Genomic DNA, 15,065 nt, shown 5'->3' with positions numbered 1-15,065 from the left:
ATCAATGGGTTTTTTTTCTATAGTTTTCATTTTCTTGCATATGTAATTACAGCTCTTGTGGTAAGTTGTGGATAAGCAGTAGAAAATGAATGAATGAACATTCAGGTAAAGTTTTAGGCAGGTAATACATCACATTAGGCGGCAGGTGGCGTCAATTGTCCAAAGAAACGGCGAGTTTATCTGTGGGACATACCGTGGATGACGCCGGGACGTCAAATAAATTATACAGTGTGTATTTTGATTTAAATAATTAGGCCTATGCATGATATGCATGGTTTTGACTGATGGATTATTTTGGGGGCAGTCCACGCCCAACTTTTGTAAAAATAAAAAATAAAAAAATAAGTTGGGCGTCCTGACTCACACTTGGTTGTTTCCGGCACTCTTTGCCAAAGAGACGACACGACATTGCTAAACTACCCGGAAACGTTAAGTAATGTTCCTCGAAATGCTGCTTTTACCTAATTAAAGGTGGATTAAAAACTAGACGGAGCACGGACAAAGCGAATATCAAGAAATGCTGAGTGTAGTTGTTATAAATTGTTGTTAATAATAATAATAATAATTGAGGATTATGGCAGTGCATATAAATGGGCATGATTTTAAAAACTTAAACCTTTCAACGTTTGTCCCGTGTTTTATGTATTTTCTTAAAATGTTATATATTTAAAAAACCTACACAGTCCTTTTTAACACAATGATTGAATGATGGGCGGAAATATGTTTTTATAGATTGCTATTTTTATTTTTTTTAAATTAAAAGTATGTAACAAAATCCAGTGTTGTTGTTTTTCACCTTTGTCCAACTCTTACCGGACTGTTATTATTATTATCAACATTATTATTATTATTATTATTATTGCACCATCTTTGGTTAGAGTGTGAGTACGTTTCCAAGTACGTAATGTGTCTCATTGTATTTGAAATTAAAAGTCCTGCTGTACGTCAGCTGGGTGGCGGAAGTGCGGCGATGTGGTGGTGGGAGGGGCGGGACAAGCCAACGATAAAAGCCCCACTCACCCGCTCGTTCGCTGACAACAGCGTAGGCACACGCGGTAGCGAAGCCGAGTGAAATTGAGACGGTTCTGGAAAGGAAGACGCTGCTATTTCTTCGTGTCATGTACCGTGTTATTTATTAATCTGGCTTTTTCTTTTTTCTTTTTGGTGACGGCATTTGAATTCTAATTTGAATTCTCCACGGTCCCTCCCTCGCAACGTTCCAGTAGGCGCGCGCGCGCCAGCCATCATAATTAGCTTACCGGCTTCAAGAACGACGTTCTTCAAACGAGAATTGACAACTCGAAGTGCGGTAAGTGTTTTTTTTTCTGTTGTTTTGTTTGTTTTTGGTGGTGTCAAATTCAAAAGTACGGAGCCTGTATTTTTCACCCCGCCCGCTCGTAAGCGGCGTCAATGGGCTTATTGTGGGTTGTTAAGCTAACTGTTAGCATTCGTCCTTCTACCCTGAAGCATTACTTGAATGACACGTTAGCTTTGAATGAAAAGTGCTGTTACTACTGCTACTTCGTGAACGCCGCTGAGAAACCCGGTCGTTAATTTGTTTGTCGTTTAACTACTACGAATATAACCAAGAAAGCGTTTGGGTGAATGTTGGAGTCGTGTTAGTGATTTTTACGACACAATGAAAGTCGTCGTTGAGTGGTGGCTACTTGTCCAACACTTGGCAGGTCCTTGAATGCGGCTTGGCACTATTTGGATACTAGCCACATCCGGCTGTCGACATTGTTTTGCGCGATACCGCGTATCACATAAAACTGAAAAGGAAAAAAAAAAAAGAGAGAGGAAAAAAAGACTGCGGCCACCATCGCGGTTCACTTGACATGCATGTATATTCCGAGGTGATTAAACGGACTGAAGTGTCACCCCGTTGAAGATGGCGGAAGCTTAAAGTCGTATGAATGGATGACGACACGTGCGCATAATAAAATAGTCTCGGTCTATCGTCTCCCCTTTCCCCGGGCAACACACAAAACAGTTGGCTTTGTTGTGTCTAGAGTCGAACAGGATGGGATTCTGTTATTCATGTGTATATGTATATGCATGTACGCACATAAAAAGCCGGTTTTGTGTGGCGGTTGTAACAAAAATGGCTACCCTGCGGCGCAGTCCTACAGTTAGCATAGTGAGACGTTTAAGATTTCAGGTTATTCCATGATTCACGCTCAAATAGTTCTTTTTGTTGTCACTAGCATGAAGTAATGCTTATCGAAAGTATTTTCCCAACCTCAAAAAAATGTTACGGCACGCAACCAAACAAAATTATAACAAATTAGATGCACTGAAATAATTTCGTCTCAATCTACTCGCAAATGTCTTTAGTTGAACACAAAAGTATTTCAAGTCAGTTGTGCTTTCTGCCATCTAGCGAAAGGGCATTTGGTTATTCTGTCTGTCACTATATGTCGCTGGCATTGATAGATGAACAATAATGCGTTATGCTTTGGGCCAATGAAATCTAGATGGTACATCTATAGTGGTGAGTCACTGATGCAAAGCAAATGTCTCTTCTTTCTTTCAGGATGTTCCCCTGCTCATCTGCTGCTCTTACAGTTGCACAATGGCCGCCTCTTCACACTGCGCACTAGCTCAGACCCAAATAAACTGTAACCTGTATAGTATAATTATAGGATAGCAATAAGCCCCATAAATTAACTGTACCTCTGTTTTCTTGTCTGTCCCAGATAAGTCCTGTGCAACAGGTGGGCCTTCAAGAAAATATATTTATTTCCTCGTACCTCCAGTTCGTTTGTGTCGTATAGCATTAGTAGTTTTTATCTTTTAAAGTAATCTACAATAATGGTTTCGACAACGGCAACCGTCACTGCAATCGTGGTAGCAACTACTGTAGCGACGACACAGGGTCCCATGACGGATTACTTATGGCTGCTGGTCACCGGCTTCATCATCGCCTTCATCTTGGCCTTCTCGGTGGGCGCCAATGATGTCGCCAACTCGTTTGGCACTGCGGTGGGCTCTGGGGTGGTCACCCTAAGACAGGCTTGCATCCTGGCCACCGTGTTTGAGACGTTGGGCTCAGTGCTCCTCGGCGCCAAGGTCAGCGAAACCATCCGCACGGGCATCATCGACGTAGGCATGTACAGCAACAAATCCGAGCACGTGTTGATGGCCGGATCCATCAGTGCCATGTTTGGTGAGCATCTTCGCCGCATATGTGATTAAACGAGGGCTTGCTGACCTCTGTCAACAAAGTGCAAATTGGCTCTCTGACTATGTTGTCTAGATTATGCAAACAGTTGGGGAAAAGCCCGGAAATAAAAATTTTAAAATGTTACTAATATAGAATGGCCACTGTACAAACTAGAGAAAATGTTATATGGCTTACTTTGTATGTTCGTATGACTCTTAATACATTTTGAACAGTGGTGCTCTAATTTTGTATTTATTATTATTTTTTTTTTACAACTACCTACAAAAAAATGCTTTCCACATATCTCTGTAGTGGCTAACATTAAATGCAGAAGCGTAGTAATAAACACTGGGTTATTTTTATTTCTAAAAGGTATATTTAATATTATTGTAAGCAGCCACAGTAGCGTTATTCACAGTGGGAATGTTTACACTGCACTTAAATATTGGACTTTTTTTTTTTATTTTTAAAAACCACTCAATTATAATGCATTTTCCATAAGTTACAATTTTTACCTAAATGTTTGAAAACAAATATTTCTAAAAGATTAAATATTATGTGCTTCAAACTTAAATGTAACTTAAAAAAAAAAGTGCAGTGCCATTTTATTTTTCAAAAAGTTGTTTTCCAGGTTGAAAAATCTACGATAGCTGAGATGTCTGGATTGTCTTCAGGTTCTGCTGTGTGGCAGCTGGCAGCCTCGTTCCTCAAGCTGCCCATCTCGGGAACACACTGCATTGTTGGTGCTACCATCGGCTTCTCTTTAGTAGCCAGAGGCCAGGAGGGGGTCAGGTGGCTCCAACTTCTTCGTATTGGTAAGTCACACGTGCCTCGTTGGCAGCTTTTCATAGCTTTAGTGTTTAGTTCTTGTAGCCCGTGGTTATTTTGTTTGGCGTGTAAACGACACGGTAATGATGGCGTGCAACTGCACAGGACACATGAGAACCGGCAGCATTTCTGTAGCTATTTAAGGAAGTTTGACACTACATTGTAAATGATTGGACTTGGCAAATTGCCCTCTTGATGTAGAGCGGAAGTTGTCTTAAAATTGTACGGTATTTATTTACCGGAACATGTTTTGATGCCACACTGACGCAAAGCCACGCCTGGGGTTCTAATTACTAATGCTGGCGGTAACTGATGTAACTGGAGACACTGAGCAAGCGTTTCCTGTTTGTAACCAGATGGGTGGCAGTTGCTTCCTAACAAGTAAATGAGGAAGAATGGATGGAAATTCCACATTGATGTCTAATATTCCTTTCTTGTTTTTTTTTGTTTTGTTTTTTAAATTCCTTATTGCGTCTGATGTTTAACTGGCCGGTTTTTGTTTTTTTGCAGTTGCTTCATGGTTTCTGAGTCCCCTTCTGTCTGGAATAATGTCTGCTGTGGTTTTCTACTTTGTACGCGTGTTCATATTGCACAAGGTAAGTTTAAAATTAGATCTGAGTCATTTGAGCGTCTGTTGTTTTTTTTGGGGGGGGGTGGGGGGTTGGAAATTAGGAGCTCGGACTTGCCTCCCAAACCCCTGTTCGCTAATCGTGTGATTTAAGTGTAACGAAGGGGCTCGTTATGTTTTTCCTGATTTGTGATTTTTCTCTCTGCAGAAAGACCCGGTACCGAACGGATTGAAGGCCCTACCTGTGTTCTACGCCATAACCATGGGAATCAACCTGTTCTCCATCATGTACACTGGAGCGCCGAGTGAGTGTCACTGTCTGGTTCACTTCTCTCTCTCCATGTCTGTCCTCAGCCACAGCTTAAAAATAAACCGCTCCCTCACGCAGACTGCAGGGTGCCCACGCATATTCCAGACTGTTTATCCTCACAGCTGTTTGTTTTAACATGTTTTTCGGGGCTTTCTTGGTTGCTTGTGGTTGGAAGTGGGTCTTAGGCGGAATCAAAATGTTAAAAGCGGAGCGCGGCAGGCAGATGGAAATAAGAGTTCACTTTAAGTCTTGACGTCACCGTCTGTGGCCTTCAGACGCGGAAGCGGACAAGACAAGTAATGAGGGTGTTGTCATTTGTAATATTTGCTCCAAGTCTGTGAAATTATACAAGCGTTTTCTGAATACTTGTTGCCCCTCTTAACGTCAAACACTTTTGATTAAATGAGCAACTTTTGCTCCTTCTGTGTTCTTCTCTCTGCAGGGCCTAACGAGATGTTAGCTGGCCTGGGCCATTAAATGGTGGCCACAGGCCAGAGTAGGACCAGATATGGTGCGCTGATGTGCACGTACACATCAGCGCACTGAGAGGCGATCACTTGTGCTTCCATCATAAACCCATGAGCCTGATGACTAGCCAGGCGCATTCTGTACAATTGTACTTGGGTTAAAACAAAAAAAAAAAAAGGTGCGAGAATGCATTTTAGACGCATCAACAAATGCCTACTGCATCCTTAGTCACACTTTTGCCACATTATTTAAGCAGCAGTTGTCTAAATCCATTTGGATTGTGTGGTGGTCAACTGTGTAACAGTAGTAGCCAAGCTCGTACAGTCCACTTGGTTTCCTGTGATGGGACTCGGGTTCTTCAGATGCTATCGTAGTGGTGCGATATGATCCCAAACATTCCAGCACTTAATATACACGCATAAGTGGCAGAGACCAAGTCAGCAAGGCCAACGCGATCCTAGGAAAGAATTTGTGGGTCAGCTGTCCATCTTCCATAAGGAAAGTCGAGGAGGATTTCCTGAAATATAATATCACATGGCTTTGTAAATGAACAAGAACGCTACGCCAAACAAACATTTGGAATGAAAGACCACGTTATCTATCGGACCGTAAACAAATCCTCTTTTTGCACACCAGACAGAGCGAGTGCACGTCTGGGTCAGTGTCATTGTGAGGGTACAATATGACCCTCGCACCAGCCTCCATTGATGGCAGCTCAATGTGTTTGGCTGGATGGGGATTTTCTGCTCGGGTTGCTCTGAACCACCCCCGGCATTTATTGCTGTGGTGACAAAAAGCAGCAAAACATAATGGACCCTTTTAGTTTTTCAATTTTAGCCAAGCTCCCGGAAGCTAATTTTTGAAATTGATATATTGCATTTTTGAGGCGCTAATGCTGAACTCAAAGACCTTTCTCTGTTGTCAAGCACTCGACTGGAAGTTAGGCAAACGTAAGGTCAAGTCGCCCACACGTCCATAAAGTATCACTCTCGCTGTCACTTGTGTAATTAAAGTTGGCGGATCACCGAAGGGTGGAGGGGAAAAAAAAAAAAACAAAACACTCAGTGTAATTGCGTAACGTGTGCGGAGGTTTTCGGGGAGGGGTGTGGAACGCCGCCGTGGTCAAAATTCCATTTCCTGCGCAGTCCCATCCATCCCACTTAATGGCTGCGGCAGGCCTGTTTTGCAGGAAACTCGTAACTGAGTCATTATGACACACGGACAGACTGACATGACTAGCGGCTAGCTGCCAAACCAAACTTTTTTCTTTCTTTTTTTCTTTCTTTTTTTAATGTATTTTATTTTTTTTCAAGGCCTTCTGGCACCTGTTTGCGATCATCCCATGCTCCAAATGAGGCCCGTGAAGGACAGCGAGCTCAGCTGTTCAGAACCATGCCCCTCTGGTTATTCTCCTCATTGTCACGCCCCCCCACCCCCGAAGGGTGCGCGGCTCTGTTACATAACTGAATAAACAGCAGCTAGGTGCTCTGCGGTCTCATGCTGCAGCGTGACCGAGAGTTCCACCGCGGACTCTGCCCTACAACGCTTATCGCTCTGTTTGTCTTCAGCGAGAGCGTGTATTTTTTTTTTTTTTTTTTTTTTTTTTTATTAATTAATTTATTTATGCATTTATTTTTATTATTCATTTATCTTTGTTACATTTTATTTTTTTATTTAATTGTGATCATTTAATTTCATTTTAAATCAACCAGCCAAGTAGCTTTGCCGCAAGTTGTCTTCATCCCCTGGGAGGTTGAAGTTACTTTTTGTGCCCGTGCACTGCGTCATGCCGACGTCGGCTGCACCAGCTTGCTGCAGCGTTGGCATCGAGTTGACTCCCCTTTCCCTTCCCTTCCCTTCCCTTCCCTTCCCTCGCACTCCCTGTGGAAAATGTAATGTCACCTTTTAAGGAACTCCTCGTCTCTGTTCTCTTGTTAGGCTTCAAGCGAACATTATTCGTCCTCAACTTCTTTTTTTTTTTCTTTTTTCTAGATGTTACATAAGCGTTCACATCAAGTTCACATGTTTAACTAGCACTGCATCACAACGCCGCTGTGTTAATATTTACATTCAGTGCACAGCAATGGCCGCATGTTGCCAGCATTGAACCACGGAGATACTGCTGCGGCTCAAATCAAAGATTCCTCCGGTGCCTACCACATAGCTGCCATAACGCAATAGTATGGTCATTGAGTGCACTACCTGGCTGCAACCAGCCGAGTTGATTGACGTGGTGTTGCATCCACAATGCTAATAGTTTTCTGCAATACATACAAAGAGTTCTTTGTTTTTGTGGGGGTAACCCGAAAAAAAAAAAAAAAATTGTTGCCCACTAAGAATGGTGGCGCCCGCTGCCTGTTTGTTTAAAAACTTGCTTCTTTTTTGTTTTTTGTTTTTTTCTCCCCCTTCTCCATTTGTGTGTGTTATGTGCGCCCGGCGGTCCTCCAGTGCTGGGGTTCGACAAGCTGCCCTGGTGGGGCATCCTGCTCATCTCGCTCGGCTGCGCGCTGCTGACGGCCGTCATCGTATGGTTCGTCGTCTGCCCGCACCTGAAGAAGAAGATCGAAGGTAGGCAATTGAGGAAGAAAAATCGTTTACTTGCCAGCCACACCATTTTTAAACTATTAGCTGTCAAATGTGACATACTTCGGGTTAGGTTCGGTTCTTAAGGTGTCAACACCACATTTGCAATGTGCAACCTCTACTATGGTCACGACCAGTTTGGATGAACACATACAGAATCTTGGCAGGCCTGCTCCAGGTCTGCATTTGGACCATTGATCATGCATGTCCAAATTTCTGTTGCATCACACAGTTATTTATTTTTTTTGTTTTTATTTATTTATTTATTATATGAACTTTTGGTTTAATTACACTTGAATCCAATTTATTTCTGTAAGCATTATATAATTATTAACAGAAAATACTTTTATTTATGCTTTTTTTTTCTTTTCTTTTTTTTTTTTTAAACTCCAAGTGACCTTGCCAACTGATTTTGTTCAGAGGGGGGGAAAAAATGTATCACTTGAGCGCAAAAGTTTTCGCTCCCCTGCTGTACTGGATATCATTGAATCCACAAACTTGTCATGTGAGACACAAGTCAGCTGCTTTTATAAGAGAAGCTGTAAGCGGTATTGTAAATATATTCCTTGTCATCTGATTTTATTTCTTAAACAGTATTTTCCCTCCCTTAGACTGTACTTGCACTTCTTTGCGTATGTTTGGCCGACTCCCAAGCAACGTCTCACTCCCATCTCTCCTCCTCTTCGTAGGCGATAGCAAGTCTTCCAGCCCCTCTGAGAGCCCCCTCATGAAGAGCGAGGTGAGGGAGCCCCACTGCCCCATCCTCAAACACCCCGACAAGGAGGCGCCGGCCACCCAGGCCGTCGATCCAACAAGCCTCGCGGCCCCGCCCCCTTCAGAGGCGCGCCACGTGGCGTTCGACATCGACATTGGCGACGGTGACGGTGACGAAGGCGACGCGGTCAAAGAGCGCAAGGTGGCCTTTGACGTGGGCGAGCCGGATGAAAATGAGTGTAACCATGTGAATGATGGTAAGTGTGGTTTTTTTTTTTTTTTTTCCCCATTTCATTAAAAGTATGTTTTTAATTTACTTGTTATACAGTACAGTATATATTTTCTATCTGCGGAATGCAATGTTGTGGAGCGACGGGATAGATGCCGTTGGAAAGGTCTTGTTGAGACAAATCCGCGGATACCCGTATGTCCCCGGTTGGACGTAGGGTTCGAGTGATACGGCCGCGCAAAACAAAAAACAAAAGCATGTTGTAAAAAAAAAATCCGCGAAACGGAGAATGTGAAAGATGAACAAACCCGTGATAGATAAACGAGGAAACACTATTTTGATTTTTCACCACTCTGAAGTGAACGTCTCATTGCACTTGTTTGGCCGTGCAGTCGCCAAGCAGCAGAGCAACGGTGCCGCCACCGGCCCCCATCAGGTGCAGTTCAACAACCGTCCGGCGCAGATCCCGAGCAACGGTTACACTCAGTACCACACGGTCCACAAGGACTCGGGCCTCTACAAGGACTTGCTGCACAAGCTCCACCTGGCCAAGGTGGGCGACTGCATGGGCGAGGGGGCCGAGCGGCCCATCCGCCGCAACAACAGCTACACGTCCTACACCATGGCCATCATCGGCATGCACGCCGACTTCAAGCACAAGGACGGCGACCCCCAGGACGGGGACAAGGCCCCCGGGCCCGACCGGAAGCGCATCCGCATGGACAGCTACACCAGCTACTGCAACGCCGTGGCCGAGCACGCCGCGCCCGAGGGCCTCGGCGAGGACGACGCGACGGTGGAGATGGGCAAGGAGGACGCGGGCAGCACGCAGAGCTCCCTGGACGAGGACGGGCTGGACGCCGACAAACCCGAAGTGTCCACGCTCTTCCAGTTCCTCCAGATTCTCACCGCCTGCTTCGGCTCTTTCGCCCACGGAGGCAACGATGTCAGGTAGGCGGTCGTTTTGGTCTCATGTTAACTCAGAGACTGCGGCGATAACGTTTCCGTTTGCGGGTCGTGCAGTAACGCCATCGGCCCGTTGGTGGCGCTCTGGCTGGTGTACAACAGCGGCAGCGTGACGTCCAGTGAAGCCACGCCCATTTGGCTGCTGCTCTACGGCGGTCTGGGCATCTGCATTGGCCTGTGGGTGTGGGGCCGCAGAGTGATCCAGACTATGGGCAGGGACCTCACCCCCATCACCCCCTCCAGGTAAGCTCCGCCTCCATTCCAACAACAGACACAAAAGACAAAAGGACCATGTATACTAAGGTGTTTGGGTTTTTTTTGTTTGTTTGTTTTTGGGTTTTTTTGTTTTTTGTTTTTTGTTTTTCGAAAAGAAAAAAAAATGTATACTAAGGCGTTTTCTTATTTTAAATGACCAGGTATAGTAAGGAGTGTTTATAAAAAAAAAAAAAAAAAAAAACACGACCATGTATACTAAGGCATTTTCTTATTTTAAACGACCATGCATACAAAGGTCCTTTTTTTTTTTTTTTTTTTTAAATAAAAAAAGAAACAACCATGTATACTAAGGTTTTTTTTGGGGGGGGGGTTTAGACAAACAAAAAAAAGACGACTATGTATACGAAGGTGTTTTTTTATTTTTTTATTTTAGAAGACCATGTATACTAAGGTTTTTTGTTTTTGTTTTTTTAAATAAACAAAAAAAAAAAAGACCATGTATACTAAGGCATTTTTTTATTTTAAACGACCATGTATACTAAGGTTGTTTTTTTGTTTTTTAAACAAACAAAAAAACGACCATGTACACTAAGGTTTTTTTTTAATAAACAAAAAAAAACGCCCATGTATACTAAGGTTTTTTCTTATTTTAAACGACCATGCTAAGGCGTTTTTTTATTTTAAACGACCATGTATACTAAGCTTTTTTTGTTTGTTTGTTTTTTAATAAAAGAAAAGACCATGTATACTAAGGCATTTTCTTATTTTAAACGACCATGTATACTAAGGTTTTTGTTTTTTATTAAAAAAAAAAAAAAAAAAAACGACCATGTATATACTAAGCTTTTTTTGTTTGTTTTTTAATAAACAAAAGAAAAGACCATGTATACTAAGGCATTTTCTTATTTTAAACGACCATGTATACGAAGGGTTTTTTTTTTTTTTTTTGTTGTTGTTTTTTTTTAGCCAAACCAAAAAAAAACGACCATGTATACTAAGGCATTTTCTTATTTTAAACGACCATCTATACTAAGGGGTTTTTTTGTTTTTATAAACAAAAACAAAAAAAACGACCATGTATACTAAGGCGTTTTTTATTTTAGACGACCATGTATACTCGGGGTCTTTAAAAAAAAAAAAAAAAAAAAAAAAAAAAAATTATAAAAAAAAAAAAAAAAGACCATGTATACTAAGGCGTTTTTTATTTTAGACGACCATGTATACTAAGGGTCTTTTAAAAAAAAAAAAAATTATTAAAAAAAAAAAGACCATGTATACTAAGGCATTTTCTTATTTTAAACGACCATGTATACTAAGGCGTTTTTTATTTTAGACAACCATGTATACTAAGGGTCTTTTTAAAAAAAATTTATTAAAAAAAAAAAAAGACCATGTATACTAAGGCGGTTTTTATTTTAGATGACCATGTATACTAAGGTTTTTGGGGTTTTTTTTTATAAACAAAAAAAAACGACCATGTATACTAAGGCATTTTGGGGGGTTTTAGACGACCATGTATTCTGTTTTTTTGTTTTGTTTTTTATACACAAAAAAAAAAAAGACCATGTATACTAAGGCGTTTTTTTTTTTTCGTTTTTTTTTATGAGCAAAAAAAAAAAGACCATTACTAAGGCATTTTCTTATTTTAAACGACCATCTATACTAAGGTTTTTTTTTGTTTTTATAAACAAAAAAAACGACCATGTATACTAAGGCGTTTTTTATTTTAGACGACAATGTATACTAAGGGTCTTTTTTTAAAAAAAATTTATAAAAAAAAAAAGGACCATATATACTAAGGCATTTTCTTATTTTAAACGACCATGTATACTAAGGCGTTTTTTATTTTAGACAACCATGTATTATACTAAGGGTCTTTTTTTTAATTTTTTTTTATAAAAAAAAAAAAGACCATGTATACTAAGGCGGTTTTTATTTTAGATGACCATGTATACTAAGGTTTTTTTTGTTTTTTTTTTATAAACAAAAAAAAACGACCATGTATAAGGCGTTTTGGGGTTTTTTAGACGACCATGTATTCTGTTGTTTTTGTTTTTTTATACACAAAAAAAAAAGACCATATATACTAAGGCGTTTTTTTTTATTTTTAACGACCATCAATACTAAGTTGTTTTTTTATGAGCAAAAAAAAAAAAAGACCATTACTAAGGCATTTTCTTATTTTAAACGACCATCTATACTAAGGGTTTTTTTTGTTTTTATAAACAAAAACAAAAAAAACGACCATGTATACTAAGGCGTTTTTTATTTTAGACGACCATGTATACTAAGGGTCTTTTTAAAAAAAAAATTATTAAAAAAAAAAGACCATGTATACTAAGGCATTTTCTTATTTTAAACGACCATGTATACTAAGGCGTTTTTTATTTTAGACAACCATGTATACTAAGGGTCTTTTTTTAAAAATTTTATTAAAAAAAAAAAAGACCATGTATACTAAGGCGGTTTTTATTTTAGATGACCATGTATACTAAGGTTTTTGGGGGGGGTTTTATAAACAAAAAAAAACGACCATGTATACTAAGGCGTTTTGGGGGGTTTTAGACGACCATGTATTCTGTTGTTTTGTTTTTTATACACAAAAAAAAAAGACCATGTATACTAAGGCGTTTTTTTTTTTCGTTTTTTTTTATGAGCAAAAAAAAAAAAGACCATGTATACTAAGGCGTTTTTTATTTTAGACGACCATGTATACTAAGGTTTTTTGTTTTTTTTTCGTTTTTTTTTTAATAAACAAAAAAAAAAGACCATGTATACAAAGCCGTTTTCTTATTTTAAATGACCAGGTATAAGAGTTATATATATATATATATAGTATAGAGTTTTTTGTTTTTTTTTAAAGGAAAAAAACGAAACAAAAAAATTACCATTTGTAGTAAGGTGTTTTGTTGTTTGTTTGTTTTTTTAAAGAACAACCATGTATAGGTGTGTTATTTTGTTATTTATTTATGGGCGGTATTTTAACATTTGTCAACAGCCGTGTTTTGATTCCCTCCTCCCTCTCTCTCCCGCAGTGGTTTCAGCATTGAGTTGGCATCGGCTCTGACGGTGGTGGTGGCTTCTAACATTGGCCTGCCCGTCTCCACCACCCACTGCAAGGTAGGCTGCAACCGGCGCCGGATTTAGTCAAGTGTGCGCCAATTCCAGTCAACAACAAGAGGAATGTTTTTATTTTTTATTTTTTTTCAGGTGGGCTCCGTGGTGGCCGTGGGTTGGCTGCGTTCCAGGAAGGCGGTGGACTGGCGTCTGTTCCGCAACATCTTCATGGCCTGGTTCGTCACCGTGCCCATCTCGGGCCTGATCAGCGCCGCCATCATGGCCATCTTCATCTACGCTTTCAACGGCACCGTGTGAGCCTTCGGCCCCCGCCGCCGGGGAAAAGAGGGAAAACGATGACCGTTCCGGCACGTGGAGTTGGGCCGGGTTCATATCATGCTTACCTCAAGCCAATAGAAAAGAAAAGAAAAAAAACACTTGATGTTTAATGGGAGTTGTGATTTAGGCCTTTAGATTCATGGCTGCATCATATCACAGCCCACAACGTGTTACTTGTTTCCAGTCGGGCCTCCCATTAAGAATGTTTTTGTTCTCACTTGGCTGTTTCATATCTTCTCATTCTGTAAAAGGCAACAACTTGATTTTCTAATACACTTTTTTTTTGTTTTTTACTTTGCAGTCCTGTAAATACAACTATGCCGTTTTAGCCATTAAAAAAAAAAATACAAAAAGAACAATTAAAATGCAGTATTAGCGTTTTGCAGATGTAAGTTTGCTGTTTTTACATGTGCTGGAGTTGGCATAGATGCAAAACTTTGAAAACCAGGATGCATTTACGAGCGGGATTCGACCTGACTTTATTTTCTATCAGGCTTCTCCTGATGTATTCACTACATTAAAAAAAAAAAAAAAATGCTGAGGGATAGAAACCATATTTAGAAACATTTGGCCCCATTGCTGTAGACTGCAGAGAAAGCAAACTGCATCAAATTGAGAAGAAATGCTTATGACATTCTTCACCTTTCATTTCTGATCAAACTAACATAGGTTAAGTGTAAAAAAACAAACCGTAAAAATCCATTAAATAGACTACATCTCAGCTTTGTGCGCTAGCTGACAAAGCAAATGGTTAGTGTGGTATTCGATTGTTTCAATTGTGTGGCGTGTTCAATTTTTATTTTTTGAAAGAATGCTACATGCCAATAAAAATGAGGTGCATAAAGCAAATGACTAATATTCCTTCAAAGTATCAGTGCAGCTATTAAAAACACTGAACAATAATGTTACTTGAATTAGATTACAAAATACGAATGTTGCTGAGATCCTGTTTTAGCTTGATGCTAACAATCCTTTGTTACATTCACACGTGTCCAAATGCAGCCGGTTTAATTATATATATTTTTTTTTTATTATTTTTTTTTTCCTTCTTTACTTGGAAATTGAATAAGCATTTGAGGACAGATATGTTGCATTCCACAGTTTTCATTTGATCCTTTGTCCATAAACTCTAAATGCTTTTCACACCTGTACTTGCCTTAAAGTGTTTCAGTTGCCCTTTAGGTACCAAAGAATTTTGTGTTTTTCTATTTTATTTAAATAAATGTACATGAACACACTGAGCCACATTATGGATGGAAAAAGTCAAAAATTGAAGAAACCAATGTTGTGTCTCTTAAGTTCTCCAATAAAAGTTGAGTTATGAGTGTGGACATTTTTGGATACATTACATGGGAAGAAATTTGAAAATGGGGTATATACCACGGAGGGGGCGGGACTTCAGACTTCCTGGATTTCACACATCAGCTTTGTTTCCTTTTTCTGTTTGCGACGTGTGGGCAACGTCACACTTCTTGCACTTCCGACTTTGTGCCACACGGTTACGCGTTCCTGTCGATGGGTGCGAGTGTGTCTGTCTTGTCCGAGTCAGAGCTGTGGCGCCCTGTGTGCTCTCGCGCCATGGTTGGAGGGAGGGCCCCAAATTTACCATGTATGCTAAGGC

At 40.4% G+C, this 15,065-nt stretch overlaps 1 protein-coding gene across 1 annotated transcript; it reads left to right on the top strand.

Moving 5' to 3' along the window:
- The first annotated feature begins 980 nt into the window (after positions 1 to 980).
- slc20a1b (solute carrier family 20 member 1b) lies at positions 981 to 14,773 on the top strand. Its single transcript, XM_077497162.1, has 11 exons — positions 981 to 1,309; positions 2,537 to 3,169; positions 3,841 to 3,981; positions 4,505 to 4,590; positions 4,771 to 4,867; positions 7,789 to 7,908; positions 8,613 to 8,894; positions 9,259 to 9,817; positions 9,890 to 10,075; positions 13,084 to 13,168; positions 13,259 to 14,773. The coding sequence occupies exons 2-11, from the start codon at positions 2,815 to 2,817 to the stop codon at positions 13,421 to 13,423; spliced, it is 2,076 nt and encodes a 691-aa protein (XP_077353288.1). The 5' UTR covers positions 981 to 1,309; positions 2,537 to 2,814; the 3' UTR covers positions 13,424 to 14,773.
- Positions 14,774 to 15,065: the final 292 nt, after the last annotated feature.

The sequence above is a fragment of the Festucalex cinctus genome, chromosome 15, assembly GCF_051991245.1.
Source record: "Festucalex cinctus isolate MCC-2025b chromosome 15, RoL_Fcin_1.0, whole genome shotgun sequence".
Taxonomy (NCBI): domain Eukaryota; kingdom Metazoa; phylum Chordata; class Actinopteri; order Syngnathiformes; family Syngnathidae; genus Festucalex; species Festucalex cinctus.
Note: the sequence above shows the minus strand (reverse complement) of the source record. Positions and strands in the feature narration are given on the sequence as shown.